This window comes from Scomber japonicus, chromosome 13, assembly GCF_027409825.1.
Source record: "Scomber japonicus isolate fScoJap1 chromosome 13, fScoJap1.pri, whole genome shotgun sequence".
Lineage (NCBI taxonomy): Eukaryota > Metazoa > Chordata > Actinopteri > Scombriformes > Scombridae > Scomber > Scomber japonicus.
The window spans coordinates 24,092,684-24,117,944 of record NC_070590.1 but is presented as its reverse complement, the minus strand read 5'-3'; the positions used below and the strand labels follow the sequence as shown (position 1 = coordinate 24,117,944).

General features: G+C 41.1%; 2 protein-coding genes across 2 annotated transcripts; one reads left to right on the top strand and one right to left on the bottom strand.

Moving 5' to 3' along the window:
- The first annotated feature begins 894 nt into the window (after positions 1-894).
- Positions 895-17,149, top strand: dhrs11a (dehydrogenase/reductase 11a). Its single transcript, XM_053331446.1, has 7 exons — positions 895-1,272; positions 13,402-13,611; positions 14,579-14,673; positions 15,096-15,225; positions 15,848-15,940; positions 16,025-16,090; positions 16,179-17,149. The coding sequence occupies exons 1-7, from the start codon at positions 1,141-1,143 to the stop codon at positions 16,218-16,220; spliced, it is 768 nt and encodes a 255-aa protein (XP_053187421.1). The 5' UTR covers positions 895-1,140; the 3' UTR covers positions 16,221-17,149.
- Positions 17,150-17,862: 713 nt separating this feature from the next.
- On the bottom strand, positions 17,863-22,386 carry si:ch211-283g2.1 (sodium- and chloride-dependent GABA transporter ine). The gene is made up of 13 exons (XM_053331128.1): positions 22,260-22,386; positions 21,659-21,793; positions 21,366-21,570; positions 20,362-20,494; positions 20,138-20,272; positions 19,881-19,984; positions 19,660-19,784; positions 19,093-19,205; positions 18,863-19,003; positions 18,659-18,758; positions 18,434-18,534; positions 18,150-18,317; positions 17,863-18,018 (listed from the first exon to the last, which is right to left on the bottom strand). The coding sequence occupies exons 1-13, from the start codon at positions 22,384-22,386 to the stop codon at positions 17,863-17,865; spliced, it is 1,743 nt and encodes a 580-aa protein (XP_053187103.1).
- Positions 22,387-25,261: the final 2,875 nt, after the last annotated feature.

Here is a 25,261-nt window from a genome sequence, read left to right as displayed (position 1 = left end):
CAGCTAATATTTCCATTGAAGATTGGAGTTTTAGTCCTCTCAAATTTAACTGTGGGAAAACAAACTTCTGTCACTAAATCTACTGAACTAAATAGGCCATGGTATTATTTTTTCTTAATAGTTAAATACTACCTCTCTCCAGTATATTTCAGACTGACACATTTTATTCATTGTAAATGTAAGTGAATGAAAAACCTAAACTCATCACAGTACCTGGAACAAAGTTCAGCAGTGTCCAGTTATTGCTGCCTTCACTATCTATTGGAAATGTCAGTGTTCCTGGTTCAGCTCTAATCAACCACCTGGAAGAGTTGTAAACACAACCTCAATATTTAATAGTCTCTGATAAAGAGATTTATGTCGTGTAAAATGACGTGTATGATGTGTTAATCTTTTGTTGCAACAAATACACTGTTAAAAAAATAAAATAATAATATAAATATATATTCAGATTAATATGACAAGAAAAATAACATTTTGTATCATTTTAATCAATTTTAATCATTCAATTTAATTATTTTTTTTTTCTGAATTTATTATCATATGTAGATATTTAATTAATGGTGTGGGTAAAAAGTTGACATATGAGTTGAATCCCATAAACTTGAGGTGGTTTACTGTAAACAGTCTCAGAGCAATTGAGCAAAAATCCAATGCAATGTTGCAACTGTACCCACCCTGCCCTACTTTAAGTGCTTCCGTATTTTTGTAATATTTCCCAAACAAACGCTTTTAATTAGGCAGAATACTTGAAAGCAACACGCATAGCACCTGTAGTGTTATGAGAGTGTTTTTGCTGTAGGCGGCGGTAGATGACCACACAAGTAGAGTTCTGAGGAAGAAAGTGGGAGGTGATGTGAGCCAAACATTTTTCACAATCCTCCGGGGCGCTCTTCATATTTCATCCAGAAGACGGAGCGCATGGATCCGGGCTTATACGCATTACTACCACCGCCGTCCTGGATGCTGCACTGACGGAGACTGGAGGCTGTAGCTACTCCACCCCCACAATTATAACACACCGTGCATTATATCGAAAGCTGACACAGTGACAGTTTGAACTAAGAAGACAAAGCCGAATTACAGAGCAGGAGCTGCTGTTTGGCGTATACTGTACCCGGTGCAGACAGCGCGGAGGAGATGGAGCGGTGGAAAGGCAGAGTGGCCCTGGTGACCGGAGCTTCGGTGGGGATTGGAGCGGCTGTAGCCCGGGCACTGGTCCAGCAAGGCATGCGGGTTGTCGGCTGTGCCAGGAATGTCGACAAAATAGAGGTGGGTAGTTTAATTCAGTGTCGTTAACAGCTTTAAAAATAAGTCAGTCTGAGTCACAGAGGAAGCTAGCTGTGTTACAGCAACAATAAACTAGCTAACTAACGTTAACCGCTAGCTAACATTAGCTTCACAACTTCAACGTCAATTGTAACGTTACTTATATTTGTCATATTTAGGTAACGCAGCCGTTTAAACGTTCGTTAAAATTAGACAAACACTTGAGACAAAGTGACTCTATTTTACTTGTAGTTTTACATGGATAACGTATTGTACTAAATGCAAAGTAAATACAGTTAAATAAGACTGAAAATGTGTAAACCAGAGCTAACGCTAAATCCCTGCGAGCCATTGTCACCAATTCCCCATATGAATATGACTGGGGCATTATTGTGCACCTCCACACTGAGGAAGTATTGTGCGACACAGTACCACCCACCAAATAAGGCAAAACATGACACTCTTAAACCGGCATCAGTCTAAAATCTTTATCAAAGCTGAAAAAGACGACCTTCTCCTGTAAGGTCAGATGTCAGGAGGCAGCATCCTCAGAGCTGACAGGGTGAATCCACTGTGACTTATGCAACGGACATATATATCTGCTAACTTCTGGACATTATGTGAGGTCAGTAACTAGTAGATCCCCTAATGCATGTGCTCCCAGTGTTACAGTAGTAGTCAGCTTAGGTTGAGTCACACCACAGTTTACCAAACAGGTGTGAGAGGATGCTCAGGGGCCATGTGGGATAGTATAACAATGTGTTTCTCTCTCTCTCTCTCTCTCTCTCTCTCTTTCTCTCTCTCTCTCTCTCTCTCTCTGTCTCTCTCTCTCTCTCTTAACCAGTAGCTTTTAGTTTGTAAGAAGTACATTTTTATGGATTCAAGCCATGGTAAATCTCAGTCTAGAATCCGTTCCTCTGATATACTCTTTTATTTTTCTGTATTGATTTTGTTCAGCGATTTGGAATAAACGTGGCACAATACTCATGCAGCATTTTTGAGGTCATTGCTCGGTTAGCCTAAAACTTAAATCACACCCTCCCCTCCATTATAATAAAAGACAAGCACAATCATTAAGTCTTGCTCTCAATGTGGCTATGAGAGTAATCAGTGCCAGTGGTGATTATGTTTGAACTGCATATGAATTAGTCACCTGCATATGAATTAGTCACCTGCATATTGAACGAGTAAACTGATGACATGCTAAAAAAAAAAAAATCATTTTTAACATGACTCACAATGTGAAATTAAGTAGTATATGCCAATTAAGTATATGCAGCTCGGCGTTATGTGGCACACATTCTTGCACGCCAACTAAGTAACCATAAGCCATGAGGCACTGCACCTTGCTTATCTTGTCAGCCAATGATTAAGCCTCACTCTCCCCATTCCACGCTTGTTTTAGCCTCTAGCACCGGCCCTGCAACAAAAAGGTTACTACACCTGTCTTCATCCACCTTTTACACAGCTAATATGTTTGTCTTGAGTGCTGTAGTTTGGCTCACCTGTGGTTGTTAACAGCTTAGTTGTATTTTAATATTTAACTGCTGCACTGTTGAATATCACCCAAGTATGGCAGGGTGTGTAATTAAGTAATACAACACTGAATCATTTTATGATGGCGGTTATGTAAATTATTACGCTTTTAAACATTTAGCTGCTCACAAGCAGAGCCATCAGTCTCAGACAAGCATACAGTCACTTTATGTTTTTAGACAGCAGTCCATTTTAGCTTATTGAACAAATATGAAATATGATTTGAATTGTGTGTATGGATGATCTGCTGAAGAGACAGGCAAGGCTTGCAGTTGGTGTTAACAGTTTTGCTGAAGGCATTCTTGTATAACCCACATTTCTCAACAAGGGGCTCATCCTTGTCTTATCCTGTTACATCAAACTTGATGACCTGCGATATCTGAGTGTCAAGCTGTTTAGAAAAGACACGAGCACGGTGCAGGTTCAAGCTATACGTAATGCCATCGATCAGTCTTTGGTTTAGCCAAGTTAGTTTTCCAACCTGTGTTAACCTTTTCTCACCAAGTGACCCCTATAGTGTGTCTGTTATATCAGTTTCTATTGCAAAGTTTGCAGTTTGCAGTATGACTTTCAGGAACTTTGCTGCCGGTGGTGTTGTGTAAGTGTGAATTACAAACATCATTTCAACGTCTAGCTGTTGCTTCTTTTTTTTTTTTAATTCTAGGTATTAAAAGTACATTATTGCATGCCTGAGCTATGTCTTGTTTTTCCACCAGCTTGACTACACACACACCCATGCCCCTACATGCATACAGTGAGTGATGTTGCGCAATAGATAGCCTCCCTCCATTCATACTGCGGTCACATGGCCCCTCTTGTCAATAGTTAACTGCGGCGGCTTGTTTCAGCCTCTGTCTGTGACTTGTGCAAGACTGAAACAAGGTCACAACATGTAAAAAATCTTTATAGCACTTTTACATTACATAAAAGTCAGGCAGCATTAAAGAGCTGACTGCATTATGGCCAGAAGACCTGTAGCTATTTTAAATGATGCATTAGCACACGTGAAACCAAAGCTAATGAAACATGTGGCCAAACTGGAGGTAGATGTCTGGTTTTATAGAGCAACAGGTTTACATTCTATGATGGGTTTCATCAGTTGTACAAGACCCCAGAGAGCTGTCTGTGTGAGCTGAGGACAAAGCCAGTATTGTGAGCTCTCTGCTATGTAAACTGGGTTCTTGGTGTAGTTGTGCCAAACCTGGCATGCTGCAAGTGGGGGATGCAAGTGTCCATCACTAAGCGATTGTTCTTGACTTCCCTTTTGGTGTTTATTCCTTTGCATTGGGGTGGCGGGGGGGATACAAGGTTTATGGTTGTTATGTTTAAGCAGTAATATTTTCTCTCAAAGCAGATGGGATGTAACCCTTATTTAAAGAAAGGAGAAATGCACTCAGAAGTTCTGGGATTCTTCTTTTCTGTGTTCACAAAACGCAGAGAAAGCGGCGTGGCGAGTAGTGGCAGCGGTATTGTTGTGTCGTCTTTTGAGACCATAGAGCAGGCAGCAGGGGAGCGGCGAGCTGTCGGAAGACGTGTGGTCACCATGGGCTCGGCACAGGAATGGGGATGTGACAAGGCCGCATCCAAGTAGCAGCAACACAGATTTCTCATTAACTCTTGCAAAACAGCCCAAAAGACGGCTGGAAGAAAAATGTAATTCTTCACAGTTTACACAGAGAGCTCTGTGAGGTTACAAATGGTATTAAAGGTTGTGCTGTGCTGAGGACATCCATGAGTCTGTCACTGAGAGCCACATTTCATTGTAAACTAACGGTGTGGTCACCATCATAGAGGGATCTACTCAGGGAAATTAAAAAAGAAACCTGAGTGCATGTTGTTTGTTAGATTACCTCCATATTAGTCAGATTTGAAGTCTGAGCTCACATCAGACTTTCAGGTTCTCTTGCCCACATAGCCCATATGTGTGGGTTCGTAGTACCTGCTTATCTAGCACAATCTGATGCAGTAGTAAACACAGTTATGGGAATATGAACTCAAGCTGCTGATCACCACAACTCTCATAATCCCTCATTCAAAAACTCTAATATTAGATTTATGACCACTATCCTATATTGTTTCCTTTCATCACATTTGGCTGAGAAATGACATTTCCTGCCATGAATTAAGATAATAGTGGTTTCATATTTGTTTGCTTAACTTGATTTCACAAATGAAACTGGCCGAGTTGTAATCAATTGTAGAAATATATTAGCTGTCTGAATCTCCCGTAATCTAATTGCTTATATTAGCGTCACTTAGCCCACGCCTTGTACAATAGAACCATGATTTGCATTTTCTTTTTTTCTTTTTTTACATTAGATTAGTGTCAGTGCAGTTATTGCTCCAGTGGAGGGGGAGGTGGTGGTTGAGATGGGATGGGATGGGAATGGGATGGGGTGGGGTCTGTCATATAATCAATCATATTCAATAGTTGTCCATGCCTCTAATGATTTCTGGAAAGTGGTAGCCCTACTGTATGCAGGCCTGCAAGAAACAACATTCTTCTACAAGTAGATGAATGTGAAATAATGTGATAAATGTGGCCTTTTAATGTGGACACAGTTTCAGCTGCTGTGTCTTCAGTGGTCAATAAACTCAGTGGACATATACAGTACATACAGCCTGTTTGCTCATTGAATGAATCAGCAGTTTTAACCAGCTAAATTCCTCCTCTGTTCTCGCTGCAGTCACATTTTTTCATAACCCAGGCTAAATGCGGAAAGATCATTGCCTTCAACATAATAAATCTTTTTCTTCTTCTTTTCATTTCAGTTCATTTAAAACTGATGAAGTGAAAGTGACATTTTTTTGGGTGCTTTGAGGCTACCCACTACAGAGACATCAGTCATAATTCAAAAGCTTTGGCTGCTGCAGTTTTGGACCAGATAAATTTAGAAAAACACAATTTGTGGGTTTTTAGTGATAAACAGATGTGTTGTTGGCATACAGATAACAAGAGCAAGAGACATAAAAAATGTTAAACTATTGCTCTAAATAATAAAAAACGGTATATGATAAGAGTCAGTGCTGATAGCCTCCAGTAGAAATGGATTCAGTAGCGGTCTGCTCCCACCAGCCGCCAAATCGTCCACTCACTCATCACACAGGCTGGTATCTTTTTTAGATAATGACATTCGAACCGGCAAATCAAACTGGCTCCTTATTGGCAGCCTCTGCACTTTTTCAAACTGCTGCCCCCTGTTTGAGCAGTCTCAGCTTTATTGTGACGCAACATTACATCAATCGCAAACTCAACACCATCTCGAGCAAGTAAATTTAGAATTAAATCTCAAAGCCTTTTGGCAGGTGAAGCTGGAAGATTAATGTCAGACCTCGGCCTGGGCAGCTTCGATCCGGCACCCCGGCGTACAGGAGGTAAAAGATGCTCAGTCATGTTTTAAAAAAAAAAAAAAAAAAATCAATCAGCGTCTCGGTCTGCAAATCTGAAAGCGTCTCCACCGGGGCCGTGCAATATGATGATATATATATACGTCCATAGTTTATGCTGCTGTGTCGCAAATCACACACTTTGCCGCCATATGTTTCAACATTTGGACGGCGCTCAGCATCCTTCCGCACAGCACGGATGTAGGCAGGAAATTTGCATGAAGGCAACACAAATAAACACGGGAGGAGAGCGAACGGGACACAGAGTGAGGTCATTCCAAACAGGAGGAGGACCGAGCTCGTGGTTTAGTTATGAAAAGTCTGAAAAGACCGTACTTAAACACCCCCCCCCCCCCTTTACCACCCACGCAAGACAGAAGCAGACAATGTGCTACATCCTGATATGTATCGTTGTCTGGATATGGAATTACCCGTATCGGGATGTGAGGTTTTGATCATATCACACAGTCCTGTTCTCCACTAATGACTGTAGGTATCCCAACAGCCCATTCTGTTATTTCACAATAAATAGATTTGACTCCACAAATGAAGTGGGTCAGACAGCTTTACTCTCATTTGTCTCAAAGCCTCTGCCTCACTTTGTGTTTTTATCTCTCTTTTAAGTCTGTGTCCTCATTCTTCTTTATGTATTTATTTCTTCTTCTTCTTCTTCTTCTTCTTCTTCTTCTTCTTCTTCTTCTTCTTCTTCTTCTTCTTCTTCTTCTACTTCTCCTTCTCCTTCTCCTTCTCCTTCTCCTTCTCCTTCTTCTTCTTCTTCTCCTTCTCCTTCTCCTTCTCCTTCTCCTTCTCCTTCTCCTTCTTCTTCTTCTTCTTCTTCTTCTTTATGATTTTTGTCATTTTAGTGGAATATGCGTAAGCGGCAAAATCACAAAAAGATCCAGTATCTACTTCACCTGAGTGGTTAAATAATAATGTTTTAACGATGTGCTTTTTGCTGTGTCGCTTGTCATCTGCCACGTGAGAAATCGCAGCGCCATCTTCACCGGCACGGTAGCTGTTTTTTTTATCTCCTGTCGCTCCTCAGCTCGTCAACTTTACCTCGCCACTCCTATTTGTCACAAGCTTCTTTTTTTTTGTCTTAGCCACGCAAAAAGCTTTTCCACTGACTGCACACTTTCCGCTGGAGTCGTGAGCTGACAAAGACGTATACCTAACTAAAAATCTGTCATGCCTCTTTGGATTCTGCCCCCGAGAGATGCAACATTCACACCAAACACACAAATTATAAAACCGTTTTCCTGACTATATGAATATATGAGTGCAGCAATCCAGACTGACATATGGATATATTTATGAATTAAGGGTAGGCAATGCCAACAAGAAATCAGTCTATTTCATCTCTGTAATGATCCCAAGTGTGCGACAACAGCTGGAAAATAGTATAAAACTCATCTTCTCTTATTTTAGAATGGATTTGAGCATGTGCAGAGTGTCATTGTGCACCTTAAAACATCTGCACAGAAATAGCCTGTTGAAGAGGTAGGTGATAATTCAGTGGTAGCCCTTCTAGAGCAGGTGGAGTGTGCTTTCAGCCTATCTCTGTTATCGATTAATTTGTTATTAATTGATATATTGTAGTAGTCGATTGTCAGAGGAGCTTTTAGGATTGAAGTCTCTATTATTGTGTATGTATTACAGTCACAGTCAGTGCTACTGCATATCAAATGCACTGAAATCAGTTTAATTTCTCCATGAATAATTTAAAGCTCTTATGTCAGGAGTGTTTTTTTAATTTCATATTACGTCAGATCACCTGGGTTGCATGCAGTTAACAGTCTGATTTGTCTAGACAGCTCAGTGACCCTCATGAACCACAACCCCCCCCCCCCCTTCCTGCCCCTGTACCACCACTGTGCTGTCTTCTCTCTGCTTATCATCTCTCAAGGTGTAAGGTTTACCGGCAGTGACATTCCCTCCCTCGGGCCTCCCGCTGCGGTAGGTGGGGCGCTTCCTGTCCTGTCCCGTCTTGTTGGAAGATATGCTCGAAAGGTCTTTTCCGCATGTACAGTCTGTGCGATCGAGTGTGTATTAGTTGGAAGAGGCCTGATGCGCAGGGAGGGGCCGGGAGGGGGGGGGGGGTTGAAAGCTAAGTGCGATCGGGGCAGCAGGCCAGCGTTGGTAATTGAATGTATATTTGTAGCAGAGAGCAAAGTGGGAAAAGAAAGCACTTTGTGTTGAAAGCATTATGTGAATCTCCAACACAAAACTCGAGTTCACCAAGTTCATTATTTCCCCAAATATTGAGGAGGGGTGGGGGGGGGGGCTGACGAGAAAGAATGCAAATTGGATTGTTTTCGCTTCAACGACAGCCAAATTGGATTTGTTGCTGGGGGTTTGTTTGATTTTGGAAACATTTTAGGGGCTACTCTAGGCTCTCCCGGTGAATAGAGGCAGACTGGGCTGGCTCCCTGTGAAAGCTTTTTCAGTTTGAACGCGGCGTCTCGGCGGCGTCTCAACACCGTCTCCATGAGACTCCCCCTGTGCTGTGGGCTCAAGGTATCACAAACTTAGCATGCGTAATGATGTGGCTCACAGCCGGCATCGGAGCTGGCATCGGGGCCGCCCTCGGGCCTGAAGCTGTGGGCAAAGCTGCACCGATGGCTGGCATCAGGTGCAGAAAAGAAGCCATCACATGAGACGGAAGAGGCACGTGATGCATGACGGTTCACTAGAAGGACGCTTCACCCCTCAGCATGTTTCTACGACAAACAAGACAACTAGAGAGCCTTTTTTTAATCATATGATGCCCATGTGAATATATGAATAAAAGCTGCTCTCTGTAGTTGATCCGGTGTTGAAATACTGCTGACAGAAATGTTCTCTCTTATTCAGAGATCTGCTTCTACGCCCTCCTGCTTTTTATCACTTTTGTTTGTGAAAATAAAATCCTACCACACTGGTTGCACCAGTCTGTTACACAACACCCGGCTAGCTGCTAACCCGTCTTTTAAAGGCCATTTTCATGTCTGCTTGGATACCAAACATCAGTTGTCATACGCTTATTAACACAGACTGTTTTTCATAGTAGTCATCACTAGGAGCTGTGTTTGGATTTTAAAGCTTCACCAAACGCTGCCAGGCCTCCTGTTACAAGTTGTTCATTGCTCGAAGCTCCTCAGGAAAAGCCGGAGTCAATAAGTCTAGTTCCTAACTGAGAGTGTGCTTATTTCTCTTATCTCCCCATCTTGATTAGACTATCCTGAGCGAGGTGCTGTAAAACCGTCCGCTTCAACCTTTAAACCTTTTTTACTGGCGGTCATTCAGCATGTGTGAAGAAGAGATAATCACACAACCATCCCTTCTACCCCTCCTGCAATCCTTTTATACAGCGTACTGTGACCTTTGGCCCCACTCTCGCTACAATGGTGCTCAGGCTAAACTTGAAACCGTCTATTTTTATGTGACACAATACTAGCTCAGCTTGATAATGAGTGATAGGGCTCAGAAGAATAAAGATGTGCTCCTCAGAGACCTCTTTTGGTAGATTTTTCTTGAGGAAAAAAACCTTCTGAAACAATATCAATAAATGAAAGATGTGTTTTATAAATAGTAATGGAGTCAGTGTTTAGTTGCTGCTGTTCTCACTTCACTCTTTAAGCCTTAAAGTCTTAAAGCAGACTGAAATGTGAATGCATTTGATCAGGTTTAATGCAGTACGCTTCAGGTTTTGTTTGCTCTCTCTCTGCCCTTCTGTTTCACTTTCTGGCTGCCGGCCCTCCCTCTTTCCTCCTCCCTCCTCCTTCTCTACACTTTTTGTGATCACTGGACAACGGTCTCAGTAATGAGGATGAAAATGCATGATGACAGGCAAAACTGTTTTTTGTGTGTCACAGGTAAAAGAGATAGGACAGAGCGGATGAAGGAGGGAGGGGTCACCAACTGAATTATGGCTGATTTTCTGTTTTCTTTTCTTTTTTTCTTCTTCTTTCTTTTAAAAAAACTGCCTACCAGTCTTTTCAGAGAATAAGAGGCGGTACAGTTGCCTATAATACAATCCCTCTTTTGTGTGGGGGACCTCCCGAGTCAACCTGAGACAAATCTAATTTCTCAGCTTTCTCGGTTCATGGCCGCTGCCTCGTGCCTTTTGATCCGACTCACCACTTAAAGCTCGTCTGCCTCTAACACTCTGGCATCTTTATTTTTATCTCCTTCTCAACTAGCAAGTTTATTTTTTTCCCTTTTTATTGTTTTTTTATTTGTTAGTTTTTTTTGCTGGTCCATTTACACTAGTTCCATGCGAGTGAGTGATTGATGAACATTGTGTGGGACAATGATGTCCTTTGCATTGTAGACCTTATATAACAGCTCCCTGCAGGGGTTGCAGGCCATTAATGTGACTACACAGGCATGCCCACATGTGTCTATTGTAAGTGCTGTGTGCCTGTATATGCACACCCATTACTCAAACATAGAAAGGGTTAATGACCTGTTTTAACATTATTTGTCTTATGAATTGTAAGCCATTTTATCTTTCAGCTTTGGTCTTATCATGACTGTCTGTGTAATTGCAAACAGTGTTTTTTTTTTTATTATTAGTATTTGAGTTATCAGGCTGTGTGCGCAATCTTCATAACTGCACAATGGCAAAAACGACATGAAAGTCACTGATAATATAGCTCATATATAAGCAGACGAGGTGAAATGACATCAAATAGTCTACATCAGGAATTCTGCATAAAGAGAAAAATGGTTACATAATGTCCTGAGTTGTTTACATTTTGCAGTATTGAATTCTTTTGCTACATCCGATTTATCGGGTGCTCATCCCGCACTCCTCCAGCACACCGCCCTCAATCATCCTTATCTTTATTTTTATGACACGTCCCCCCGAGGCTCTTTTTAAGCTCTTACTGCTGAGACATGTTTTGTGCTCGTCTCGCTCTCGTTTTTCATCCTCATCTGGAAAAGGTGCCACGCCGAACACACTTCAACTTAAACACATCCAGTTTCACTTTGGATTGAGATGAATGAATTCAATTCAAAACATTTTTTTTTTGCCAACTACAGTATGCTGCTGCTGCTGCATTTTTCACGCCTGGCTGCTTATCTGTAGGACAAGGCGCTATAGTGGCTTTGCTGTAGGCGTGGCGAGAGCAGGAGGGCCAGTACTGGCCTAGGCAGTACAGCCGCTGCCAGAACTCACAGATTCACAGCCTGAGACTTCCTGTAGTTGGATCTAGATCACAGCCTGTTTCGCTGTGCCACTGAGCTCCCACTTCAGCCTCAGTTACACAACTAATTCTCCCTTCCTCACACAAAAGACCTGGCCCAGCTCACCCTTTACGTTAACCTCCTTTCCAGATGAAAAAGAAGCCTCCTCACCCAGTCTGTCTTCCTGAGAGCTCGTCCCCTCAGGGACTCAGGCGGGTGTGAAGTTAAGAGCCACCTCAGATACTTAAATTGAACAGACCAGCGATCTCAGCTTCGCATCTACGCTAACAGACAAAAGGGAGTGGTTCACCTCTCTATAACAGGGGTAAAAGGGTTTATTTTAGTCTTTACAGAAGTGTTTTCAGTGTTTTAGCATTTTGACAGCTTTATTGGGGTAATGCCTTCACTCTGGATAATCTGAGTTAAACAGCTTAGAGAAAGAGCAGAGATATCTGCACGCTCTGAGTGCGAGATAGGGCACGTTCACGCTATTATGCGTTTTTAGTAGGAGGGGAGAAAAAAGCCAAAATGATCCCTCAATCCAATTTCATCCTGATTATAAAATAATTAAAAAAAGCAGGCAAAAGTATACTTAGTGAATTGTACTAACACCAAATATACAGCGGGGCTTACAGTGTGTCCAGGTGTCAGACATTTAACAAGAGGATCCCACAACACTTTAATTAGCCCCTTTCACACATGCACCCGCAACCATGGCATTTTCCGGACATTACCCCCCAGACAAGCCGTACGTGTGGACGCAAATATCCAAAATCAGTCAAACCGGACATTAAACAGACTTTTTATCCCGCCAGCTGCCCGGTACAAAGTCCACGCATTGATCCACACTACTACACACGATGATTACAACTCTCCACCACTGCCGCCGCCTTCATTTACATTTTAGCTGTCAGCTTAAAGCATCAGATCATGCCTTTTCCTCTCTGGGATTAGTTTCATCTAAGAGAAAGGGAAGCTCCCCTGAAAACTTTAGACTTCTTCCACCAGCTCCGCCTTAGAAGAAGTGAGGTGCAGTACTAAATGAGTGCCCGCTTAATATCTTCATACAAAGAGAATTTTGAGGAAACTCAAGTGTTGATTCAGGTTAGGAATTTATTGTCATATGCATTAGAATATCTACTTATGATGGCTTTATAGGCTAAAACGTGTGTTGGGTACCCTGAAGAGATAGTTGGAAAGTTGTGAGGGTATGTCAAACAAAAAAGGGGAAGCACTGTTTTAGATCATTGAGAGAAACTCTATCGTAGCTACAACTTAATTTATTGGAGACTGGAATACGCCAAGACAAAATGTGCTACAGGGTGTTGAAGTTTAAAGGGGAGATTTTTCTTTTTAGTACCTCAACTTCCCAAATATGCAATCCTCCTTTTGGCCTCACAGATGCACGGTCAAGAGCGTTACACTCCTGTGCATCGTCTCTGTCTTACCACCAGGCCTGCTCTTATCATCTACGCCCCCCCCTCCTCCTCTTCCTCCTCCTCCTCCTCATGTCTGACTGGCACCGGGAGCAAGATGTCAGGTGACCGGCGCAGCTGTGCCTGGCAGGGGGATCTGTGTCAGTTAGTATCAAACCCCCACAGTGGTGAACGGGCAGCTGACCTGGTTGGAGTGTAGCTTGCTCGGCCCGCAGCAGCCTCAGTCCAGCTGTACCCCTGAGCAAGAGGCATCGGGCATCAGCGCTCCCTCGCATCCAGGGTCATGATTTAGAATTTGTTAGAAAGTAGAGTTTTGTTTTTTCAGACTGGATCGGTGGTTTCGGCTGTGCTGGTGCTAACCAGGTTATGATTGATTTTTATGGCTGTGTGTTCTCACTGCTTTCTCGCTGTCTCGAGTAGTAGTGTTTATCATGGGACTGTAACTTTAATTATAGTCCTGCAGGTTAATCATTTCTAGCTCTTACCTAACTGTGTTTCCGCCCTGACTCTCACTTTACACCCAGCAGTGTTTAAAGTGTTTAAAGAAAAAAGAAAAAAAAGACCATTGTATTCAAATTTGGTGTGATTTGTGGTTTTTCAGAAACTGTCAGCGGAGTGTCAGAGCGCAGGCTACAGTGGCACGCTGATCCCTTACAAATGCGACCTGTCCAACGAGGAGGAGATCCTGTCCATGTTTTCAGCCATCAAGACGCAGCACAAGGGCGTGGACGTATGCATCAACAATGCTGGGCTGGCCCACAATGAACCCTTGCTCAGCGGCAAGACAGAGGGCTGGAGAAACATGATCGATGTGGGTGGATCACACACACACACACACACACACACACACACACACACACACACACACACACACACACACACACATATATATATATAAATACTTTAGCTGAAGCAAGCTGCAGGGCAATGAATTCGTATAAAGCAACTTCAACTTCAAGTTTTATTTATTTTTATGGCTCCTCTACTAAAACACTAAAGTAGATCGTAGGAGCTGAAATGGTTGCCCTGTGTGAGTGGAAACTAGCAAAGATTATGAGTTAAAACAGATACGTGTGCATACATGGGTCTGCACACACACACACTTCCCTCCCCTCACAGAGGCTGCTTCATTGGCTCAGAGGAGAAGGCCCTGGCACAGCAGAGGCCCACTAATGAAAGCCAGCTCTATTTCTCTTGTTGGGCCTTTTACATTCTGATTCATTGAGCTCTTGACCACTGAAGACCCCCCCCCCCCCCCTTCCTCCTCCTGCTCCAAAGTCTCCGTCTCCAGACTCCAGCATTTGTAACGCTCGTCCATCTGTTGTCATGGCAGCCCGCATGCATGTGTACAGCGGTGTATTTTTAGCCTGTGTTTAATCTGCACACTGACCTTGTTTGGTCACCTCCCCCTATCTTGCCACCACGTTAGCTTTAACCTGCAGTCTATCAATTTCAGTGCAAGAGCAGCTTAGAGGCCTCAAGCTGGACAGGAAGAGCAGGTTCAGATGGTCTAACACAGTGACCCAGTGAACATCAGCTGAGCTGATAACACCGTCTTCACGTGGCACTCTTAAATGTGATTTAGTAATAAAACTCAATGAAGTTTTGTAAGTGTTATAAACTTATGTAATTCTTTTTTATTTTCTTTGCTCTCACACAGCATGAATTTAGCTTTGTATTCTTTGTGTATAGATAGATAGATAGATTGTTAGAAACAGACATGGACTAATAGATACATACATGGTTAAATAAAGTTGCTGTCTTCACCTCTCCCACAGGTGAATGTCTTAGCCTTGTCTATCTGCACCCGTGAGGCGTACAAATCAATGAAGGAGAGGAATGTGGATGATGGTCACATCATCAATATAAACAGGTAAGTTGCCCACAAATCTCAGAACAAATGTATAGATTTATCTGAAAATAACTCGCTTTGCAAATTTGGTTAAGGTGAGTTTAATCAATTTTGAGCCCCACCTGGCATCTGTTACAACAATGAGAAGAATTGATATTGAAGTTTATTGTTTCTTTTTGACATATTGTATTTGCATTAATACATCATTATTGGATTATTGGACTATCTGTTTTCTGGAACGGCTAGCTTGTCCATTGATACACTGGATATGATAAATTTGAAATATTATCTTGCTGTGTAAGTGAACACATGGAGGCATTCAGATCAGTAAATTTAGGGGCTAATTTAGGCTGAGATAAAGGCTGAGAAAGGGGGGGTGGGGGGGGGGGGCGGGAGTGTTACAATCTCTTACATCTTTAGCTCCTCTTGTACCTGTCATGTAGTATGGGTGGGCATCGAATGGTGCCAAGTGCTGACGAGCATTTCTACTGTGCCACAAAATACGCTGTGACTGCTCTGACTGAGGGGATCCGGCAAGAACTACGAGAAGCAAACACCCACATCAGAGCCACGGTAAGTCACCTGTCACCTTAAGGCCCCTTTAGTATAGTAACAACAGTTGTCTACGTTTATTTCATGTCACGTTGTATAAGATGGGTCTAATATAATCTTGGTGGCAGTCTGACTGTATATCAGTTTGAGGCATGTTTGATTGGTCAATCCTAGCATTACAATGCAAATATACAGTAAAAAAAAAATGGAGAGAGCAGAGGCTTGAGTCATTCATCTGTGCCACTGTGTTTGGAATATGCAACCAAACAATTAACAAGCTTTGTCCATACTTACACTTCTATCCATCAAAAAACCTTAACAGAGGTCTGTTTTGGTTTGTGTCTGTTTTTTTCTCAACTTTATGCAAAAGTATTCATGTTCAGGCTTCTTTGACCAAAACTTCTGTGCTATTTCTAGCATATTGAATCACATGAATAACTAAAGTAGTAGTAAATAGAATAAGTGACTCTATTTACAGTCAGCCCTTACTTTAGTGTGTGTGTGTGTGTGTGTGTGTGTGTGTGTGTGTGTGTGTGTGTGTGTGTGTGTGTGTGTGTGTGTGTGTGTGTGTGTGTGTGTGTGTGTGTGTGTGTGTGTGTGTGTGTGTGAAATAAAACTGTTATACATTTTCTCTCCCCTGCAGTGTATATCACCTGGAATAGTGGAGACTGAGTTTGCCTTCCGGCACCACAACAGTGATCCAGAGAAAGCAGCTTCAGTGTATGAGAGTATAAAAGTAAGACAACACAACAGCCAATGTATTTTTACAAAGTGAAGTACTGTAGCATGAATAATAACATCAGTTTTCTCCATTACTCAGTGTTTGAAAGCAGAAGACATAGCCAGTGCAATCACATATGTCCTCAGTGCCCCTCCTCATGTCCAGGTATCTCTCTTGTTTCTTTCTTCCTCTCTCTTTCTTTTGCTTTTAAACTCATCACCTGTATTGAATGCCACTCATTTTCTGCCATCAGATCGGAGATGTGCAGATGAGGCCAGTAGAGCAGGTGTCATAGCAGTGAATCAGGGACCGCTGCAGGAGGAGCAGACAGACATCAGCCACGGTGACTCCTTAGCGACCTCTGCTGGGCAAAGAGGGGTGGGGAGGGGTGGGGGATAAAAACAAATCAACTACAGCTGTGTTGGATCTGGAGGGATGTGGTCAAGGAGCCCTAAAGGAGGCTGTGCGAGGAAATGAAGGGCGTGGACTTTGTAAAACCACTATTAAAATACTACTGAATGCAGCAACCTGGTTTTTGTGAAATGTTGAGCCCAGTCCCGAGCTGAGCTGACTCTAAACCACAGTAGGAACAAATAACAAAGGAGGGAGTTTCTGTTGTGCTGTGTGGTCATCTGCACGACCATCACTTCAGAGGGAAGAGTATGCCATTGATTGCACATGTTTTTTGTTTGTTTGTTGTTTTTTTTTTTTCTTTCTTTCTTTGTAGGTCATATTACATATCTTTTTGAAATTAAATGGAAAGAGTAATTGCTGTTTATAAGATTAAGATTTGTTTTGTTTTAATTTTTTATAAATATTTTAACTTTGGATCATAGATAGATGTGCTCTCATACACACTAATCATAGACAACACTGTGTCGTACTCACTGTACCTAACAGTCTGTCCACCCTGCCACCTTTACTTATTGTATGTTTTCACAAACACACCCAGTTACCTTTTGTTTGGATCTCTCCACTATTTCAAGCCCATATAAGGAGTCAGGAAAGGTATAAAACACAAAAAGTAGATAAAACTCTTTCTGTTGAATACGTTTTTTGTGTAATTTCAGTTCAGCACTTTGCATTAATTTGCGAGGAGTTAGAAGAAGGAAACACTGGTAACTTATGTAGGGGGAAGAAACTAACTCCATGCACATGTATACCCTAGAAACATGTACCTTTCAGTGGAAATCTCATTAAATGAATAAATAAATAAATGCTGTTGCCCAGAAGGAAGTTATGTTTTGTGTTATGTTAACCAGACAAACTGTTACACCCAACTTTTATTGCACAAATAAGATTCAAGCAATGGACTTTGTGACATGTTTTTTATTACACGGCTAATGAGTTGCATGACCCTGCACTCCTCTGTTAACCATCAACCTAATTTTTATCAGCCATGCCCTAATACATGAGTCAGCCTCAATTAACCACAGTTTTTTTTTGTTTTTTTTTAAGGAGCATGGCTCAATATAAAAGTTAAGCTCTGTTATCTACTAAATATAAATATTGTACCTGATCTCAGATTTAATAACACTCAGAAGTGCATTGACCAACAAGACCAAAAGAGGGCACACTTGTCAATGCCAAATCTAAGTGAGAGCAGTAACAGAGGAAGTGTGGGTCAGATAATTAAGATTCATACAACAGATTCTAAACAGACTGTCCACAACATCGTATTGTAATAAAAATGAGCAGAAATTCAACAAAATATAAATTAAACAATCTGGCTCACAAAAATGGCCATTTTAAATTATCTGCATGGCAGATATGCACCACTACATTTTCATTTTTTAAATACAGTTCTGTTTAACTTTCTCACCAGAGGTTTGTTAAAGATTTTAACCTTATGGCAAGTAATAATTATTGATTAACTTACTAAAACTCAGCCGCAGCTGGTAGCTAGATAAACACTAATAGTTCAAAACACAGCAGTATCAGAAGTTTGTCTCAATAGGAGGTTTGTCAAGTTTAGAGATGGAGCCGGTGACCGCTATGACTGGATATCCACCTGCTCTGTTTCCTCCATTCTCATAATATGGCGTTTTTGATGTCTCATTCAGGGAGTATGGTGTGATGGACAGCTTCAGTTTCTGTGGGAGAAATGTACCCGTGATAATGACATACTGCTTGATTTCATATGAGCATAACATGGCAACACATGCACATGGATATCACTTGTAAAGTCTTGAGAGGGACAAAATAAATGTTAAATATATGTCACCTGCATGATGGAGCCAGGTAACACCCACAATGTGTGAATGGCACCCAAAGGAATCCAGATGATAGAGCCCATGGCAATGACCCAGCCGACCCCCTGAGCCCAGGGAGGGAAAACATAGTCTTCATAGCGCGCCGGTTTGAACTGGATGATGGAGAAAATGAGGATAACCTGCAGCAAAAAGAAACATATTAAGTTCAGTTCCATTTAGAGGGATTTCAGTTTTGTTTTAGGGGAAATAAATCTTTAATCTAAATCATGCTGACACAAAAAGCTTGTTAACTCACAGTGATCAGTAAAGGGGCAATTATTAACCAACACAGCCTGAAGAAGATATTTGCTCTCTTTCCAGTCATCTCTTCAAGATTGTCTGAAAGTCGAGTCACACCTGCACATGGAAAGGTGCTTTAGACAAACAGCCATACATATTTTATTTGCATATTACTCAGTCTGAACAATTGCAATGTGTCTACTTTTGGAGTCAAGTGCATCATCAAGTGTTTTAATCTCACCATAACACCAACAGATGGCTATAACCTCAAAGAACGCAAGAAACATGATGGACACTATGGCTGTGTAATGGTCCATCAGCTGGAAAACATAGATCCCCATCTGGACAGAGATGCACTCTTTAAGACAACATGTAAGCAAGACTGGGGACCGTATAGTTAAATTATCATTTAAATCCAGTCCATCCAGTAATTTGCGACCTGTACCTGCATGACACAAGGAATCCCAAAAAGGCATGCTGCACCACAAACTGCAAGAACAAACAGCTCCTTTCGCTTGAAGAATTTAATCAGCTGTTGATGGAATTCGTCCATGAAACTGGTCACCATTACTTCAGCCATTGCAAACTGGCAAAATAGAGAGAGTTCATAAATCATAACTGTTTAAGATTAGTGAAAATAATCCAATTTGTATGCATATTCTCACTATAAACTACCTCACTGTCCAGTCCAAGGCAAAGCAGCATGAAGAAGAACATCACGGACCAGAGCTGAGACACTGGCATGTTGGCAAAGGCTTGTGGGTAAACAACATAAACCAGTCCTGGACCTAGATACACAAACACACAAGATGTCAGAGTAACATTGCTGACTGAAAAAAGTCAACAGCGACCATCCTAAAGAGTGAGAACTATGATGAAAATTGTGAGAAACAGCTGTTTTTTTAAAGATGAAAAACAGTCAGGTCATTTGCAGCATGACACATGCTTCAGGCCTGTATTCGCCACACTGCAATTGATGTGTTGTTGCTTGGTTTCACTTTCCCATAGTCAGAATTAATAAAGCACATTATTAAAATGACCTCTAAGAAATGTAACAAGAACAGGAGCATTGCAAGAGCACTGATAATGATGATTAAACACCCTCAAGCAGGCAAAATATCTTTCATTTAGATAAAAAGGAAAGATAAATATTAATATGATTGGCGTAATTATTAGAAAACAATCGCCACTGTCTAATCTAATCTCACTGCAGCTGAAGATATGAGCTGAGATTGTTCTTACCATCTACAGCCAGCTCGCTGACAGGAATGCCCTGCAGGTGAGACATGTATCCAAAACCAGAGAAAATGACAAAGCCTGCCAGGATACTAGTGACAGAGTTGATGATGGATATAGTCAGGGTGTCCCTGTGTGGTGGAGAAGATGTGGTTATGTTACTTTCTTACTGCCCAGGCATCATTATTGGCACTGCTGAGGGAGAGAAAAACTGAGTGGATTCTTACTTGAGAACGTTGTTGTTGAAGGAGTTGTAGCTTGACATGGCCATGAGGGAGCCAAAACCAATCCCGATAGAGTTAAAAATCTGAGCTGCGGCATTCACCCAAACCTGCAACACATGCAAAACTGCTGATCACTATCAGTCACTGCCTGTACCAATCATAAATAACCATGCAACACTAATACTAATATTCATCTTATCTGTGCTCTCCTATGCCAGACCAGTAGTTATTTCCACTCCTTCATCTTCCTCCTTTCTTACCTCCACTGAGAGCAGCATATCCCACTCTGGCACTATGAAAAAGGTTATCCCATCTATTGCTCCAGGAAGCTGCACATTATTAATCAGCAGGGCAATCAAGATAACATACGGGAACAGAGCAGTGAAGTACACCACCTGCACACACAAACAAACAACATATTGAAGGGTTGTTGTTTCGTTCCTCTTTGTTTCTGTGTCAGTTCCTCGCTCTTTTTCCCGCTCACCTTGCCTGTGGATTTCACACCCTTAAAGATGCAAAAGTAAATGAGGATCCAAGCCAGCAGGAGAATGAGGAAAAGCTCCCACCGTAACACTCCTGGCTCCTCCACTCCCTCGGTCTGCTCCAACATCTTATATCTTCAAAGAAACCAAAAAGAAAAAGAAATTAAAATGGTTAATTAACATTCTCTTAGACAATTAATTCTACATTAATCCTGACAATATGCCCCCAAACTAAAGCCTTTAACAGACAGCTGGGTCCCAGAGGTCTTCCCTGTTAAAATGTCACTAAATTGCTAAATATCTATTAATCAGATAGGCATGTGGCGGTGTCCCACAGGACTCCAATTTTGGCTTTTTATTAACATAACACTATACTAACACTCACAACAGTAACTTGGCTAACACCTTGTATGTAACTTATATTGCTTTCAGTAAGCCATACCTTCATTCCATATGATTATGCACTAACTGCTGTTAAGTTAATGAGTAACCCAATTGGAAAACGTGGGGTTTCACTTCACTGTCACTATCCACAATGAAAAATGAGTGACATCACTGCATATTGAAAATCTAATTCAAGTACTCCCTCAGTCTATCAACTTCAAAACCAAAGATCAGCATCTGGAAGATATCATCAGGAGAAATCAACATCTGTTTGACCTTTAAGGCTTCTGAAACTGCTGCCCAGAGAAGAAAGCAACATGTTTTTATGGACACAAACATTTTAGATTAGACTGAGTCAATGTTTTCCACACTTTCCTATGTATATTTGATCTGTTTGCTCCTCTATCTTATCACTTGGGCTGGTATCTGTCACGTGACTCACATAATAATATTGGGTTCCAGAATGATTTTATGCTATAAATTAATATAATCAGTTTAATGATACAATTTCCTGAGGTTAAGATAGGTTAAGGGATTTTTTATGCCATGACGTAATCATTATCTAGTCTGGTTTTGTAAGTCTGAGACCCAGTGCTGCTTTCTCCCACACAGTGAAATATACTTGAAGAACTCCTGGCTGGCTGTGGACGAATAGCTGCTGTTGGTGGCATGATTGGTACAGTTAGGTGTGTTCCAGGTGTTGTTACAATTCTGCCAGGGTAGAGGTGACTGGAAGGAGCTAAAGAGATAATAAAGGGCCCAGGTGATGACGACATTGTAGTAGGTGCACATGATAAAGGAGATAGCCACGGATGCCATGCCCACTCCTGAGGGATAAACAAAATGAATGTCACTTTCTTTTTCTTTTTTCTTTCTTTCAGTGACTTGAAATATTTCAGTCAGACCACGTAGTACCTTTTAACAGTGGACAGACATTAGCCAGAGCACGGACAGGCCCCCATCTCATGTATTGCCCTACAGTCAGCTCCATGTACAGCAGAGGGATCCCCAACACCACCAGCATAAGCAAGTATGGCACCAAGAAGGCACCTGGTAGAATGTGACGCTGAGTCATTAACAACACAGAATTTCTTGACAAGATGTTGCAACTCAGTAAGGTTTATGGTACCCTCTAATGTTTAACTTCTGTGGAGAGCACGTTGACCACACATATATTATCTCTTGCCTTGGGTAACTGGTAATGTAATGTCAGGTGAGGTATATTTATTTTTTTACTGTGCATGCAGAATTCCTGCATAAGATGAATGATAATATTAATAAATATATTAAAAAATAATATAAATATATACAATAAGTACTTACATGTAATACACACATTTCTACAAACATAATTTGAACATTTTTCAACACAATTAAAATCACTATAGAGCAAGTCCTTGAGGTAATGCTCACACATTTTGTCTTGAGACCTGAGTGCAATATATCCTATAGTCAGTGTAAAGGATGGTCTGGTCTAATTTTTGTTTGAGGATGAAATGTCAGCTTGGTTTCTCACCTCCTCCACTCCTGTAGCAGAGATAAGGGAACCTCCAAACGTTGCCCAGACCCACAGCGCAGCCGATGCCAGCCAGAGTGAACTCTATTTGCCTGCTCCATGTTGGTCTGCTGTGCTGCTCGTCCATGTCTGCTCCCCCTGTCATCTCTGTTGCTCGTCTGGGCCCAACTCCATGGAAAAGCTGGTGGTGACTTTAGTGACACTGGGTGATATAACCTTTTATTATCCTTAATGATTAGCTTAGCAGCATTGTCTATGTTGTCCAGCATGCGGCAGTAGTGGCATCCTGGTTCACAAAGAAGAAACAGTTTGTGTCAAAGTGTCTCATCAGGTTTGTGGTTTCATAAATGTGAAGATTTTATTTATGAAAGCTGCTTTTAAACAATATACAGTTCTTCCCAACACACAATCTAACTCTCCAAGCTCAATGTAAAAAGAATAACCTTTTTACATTGTTGTAACCTTTTTCAAATAAGTTAGTGTGGATTTTCTCAATTTTGCATTGACAATACATTAACTTCAGTGTCAGTTTATCTCAAGTGCATGTTACCAGAAGTTAGCTGTAGGATGAATAGGCTCAAGCAGCGGAAAAAAGACAGGACATAAACTCTCTTTTTTTTTTTTAATCATAAATTACTATTTTGATTACTCTCTTTTATGGACTCCACAAACTCTGCTTCTGTAATACCAAGATCTTTACAGCAACAGCAAATTCAAAGCCCTGCAGTAAAAGCAGAAGCAGAAAGGGACACATTGTTTCTTCTCAAATATTTTACTAGTTAGACCAGTTTGTTACATATTTGCAATGTGTCACACATGAAATTCGACAAGTTTACAATTTGTTCTCAGCAAAACGTGCTGAAAATGCATTTGTGCAATCGTGCCAGCAGATTTTACGTGAGGCCATCACGCTCTAACAACCACTTTCCTGTAGCAATATAGATATAGATATAGATATAGATATAGATATAGATATAGTACTGTGATATGCAGTGCTCTGACAGAGCATCGATCTAAAGGTTTGTTTGGTCAATTAGCTCTATGTTGTTTGCACTTGTCTTTGCAATTTGACTCAATTTGATATTTACTGATTTCCTCTATTGTCCCATATTAGTCATGGATGATCAATAGCCCAGTTCAGTGTTATTATTTTTGACATATTAGAGAGAACATGTGCAGTATTAATATAAATGTCTCACAATATGAAAGCAACTCACAATATTAGTGTTTGCAGACAGTTTTCAATCAAAATGAAGTTGAGTGATTGGATATTAGATATTATGTTCTGCTTACAACAGTATCAACATAAATGTAAAGACACTGAGGAAGTTTGAAGTGTGCAGGGTGCAAATCTAAAGAAGTCAGTATTCTTAGCATTCTCTGACTAGTGATTATTTAAAGGTGCAGTATTATATATAGGATTTAGTGGCATCTAGCTGCCCTTTAATGTGTGTAGGAGAAACCACAATGACCCAAAACAAAACAAAAAACCACATCCTGCATGTACAGTATATCTTATATAATATTCGAATGATAAAGTGGATTAATTGAGGTGATAAGCTGCATATTTATGCTGTCATGGTAGAGCTAATATTACTTGATACAAATACTGTACAATACTAATGCAACGTATCCTGGTGAATAGTCTAATATAAGTATAACAAAGAATATATAACAAATGTTTTATGTTTTTTCTGAAATGTAGTGGAATAGACCTGTAAAGTAGCAGAAAATGGAAATACTCAAGTACAGTATAATTACCTCAAAATAAAGTACAGTACTTGAACAGGGCTGGAATGTAACTAAGTACATTTAGTACTTAGTTACATTCCAGCCCTGTTTTCTGAGTCTGTGTGTAAATCTGTTTGTGTTTGTAGGCCACCTGCTGGACAGAGTGGGCACAGAAGAAAACAGCCTGAGTGGGGTTTGAATCACTTTTCATACATCACTTTAGTAACCATCTCATCTTAATCCAATATTCCAGTATAATGGTAAGCTATTTTTTGAAGAGAGGATGTTAAATTAAGGAATTTGGATACTGTACATGACTTCCTTTTGTCATCTTGTGGGAAGGGCCCTTCATTTTTAGAAATGTTCTTGAGGCCCCTCATCACCACCCTCATCAGGGCAGTCCTGTCCTAATGAGAGATCATGGCCCCAAAAAGGCAGCCCTCTAGGGTGAAGCAGGTTTCAATGCCATTCCTGTGGCATCTGCACAGGAATGTTTATGAATGTAGCTTTAAGGTATTTTGACAACCTTGCCAGAGGCTGCAGTGCAGGATATACACATGCTGGTTGTTGTGAGTCAATATGGGTTGTGGTCCTGGGCTTTATTCCCAGTAATTTCCTGCCCTGGAGCATGACTTGTCCTTTTATTATGCTAGAGCAGCACTCATAAATCCATCTGTCAGACAGATGGGAAACATGACAACCTTGTGATTGCACTGATATGGAGTAGATGGGAAAACTAAACTGAATGAAACTCGTAGAAGAAGAAAATGGGTTATCATCACTGTGATGAAAATACGAAATCATGATTTGTTGTTCCCGACCCCAGAGTTTTCTCATCTTGCCTACCATGCCTGTAGAGGCACATGCTAAGGTGTAATTATCCTCTCTTAAAACCAGTCATGCAGATCTTCTACACTGGTATTTGATTACAGTGCCACCTCTGCACGATGTGCCACGCCTGCTCTATATTATTGTAGGCCAGTAAACCTATGTTCAGCGCTGAATGTCAGAGGTAATGAGCGTGCAGATATATTGTAAATGCACAAATTCGATTAGGAGCATATTGCTTTCAATATCTATGCTTTTACTCTGTCCGAGGAATGAAAGTTTATACTGTTCAATTGTACATGAATCATGTGGGTGGTAAAGCTTTTCTTTTGTTTGTTTTTCCCTGGATGGGCTTCAGGACTGAGGGTTTCAAATTGCATTCACTTTGCATACAGTGTAGGCTTCCACAGTTGTAAAATAGTACAATGGTTCTTAAACCCTTT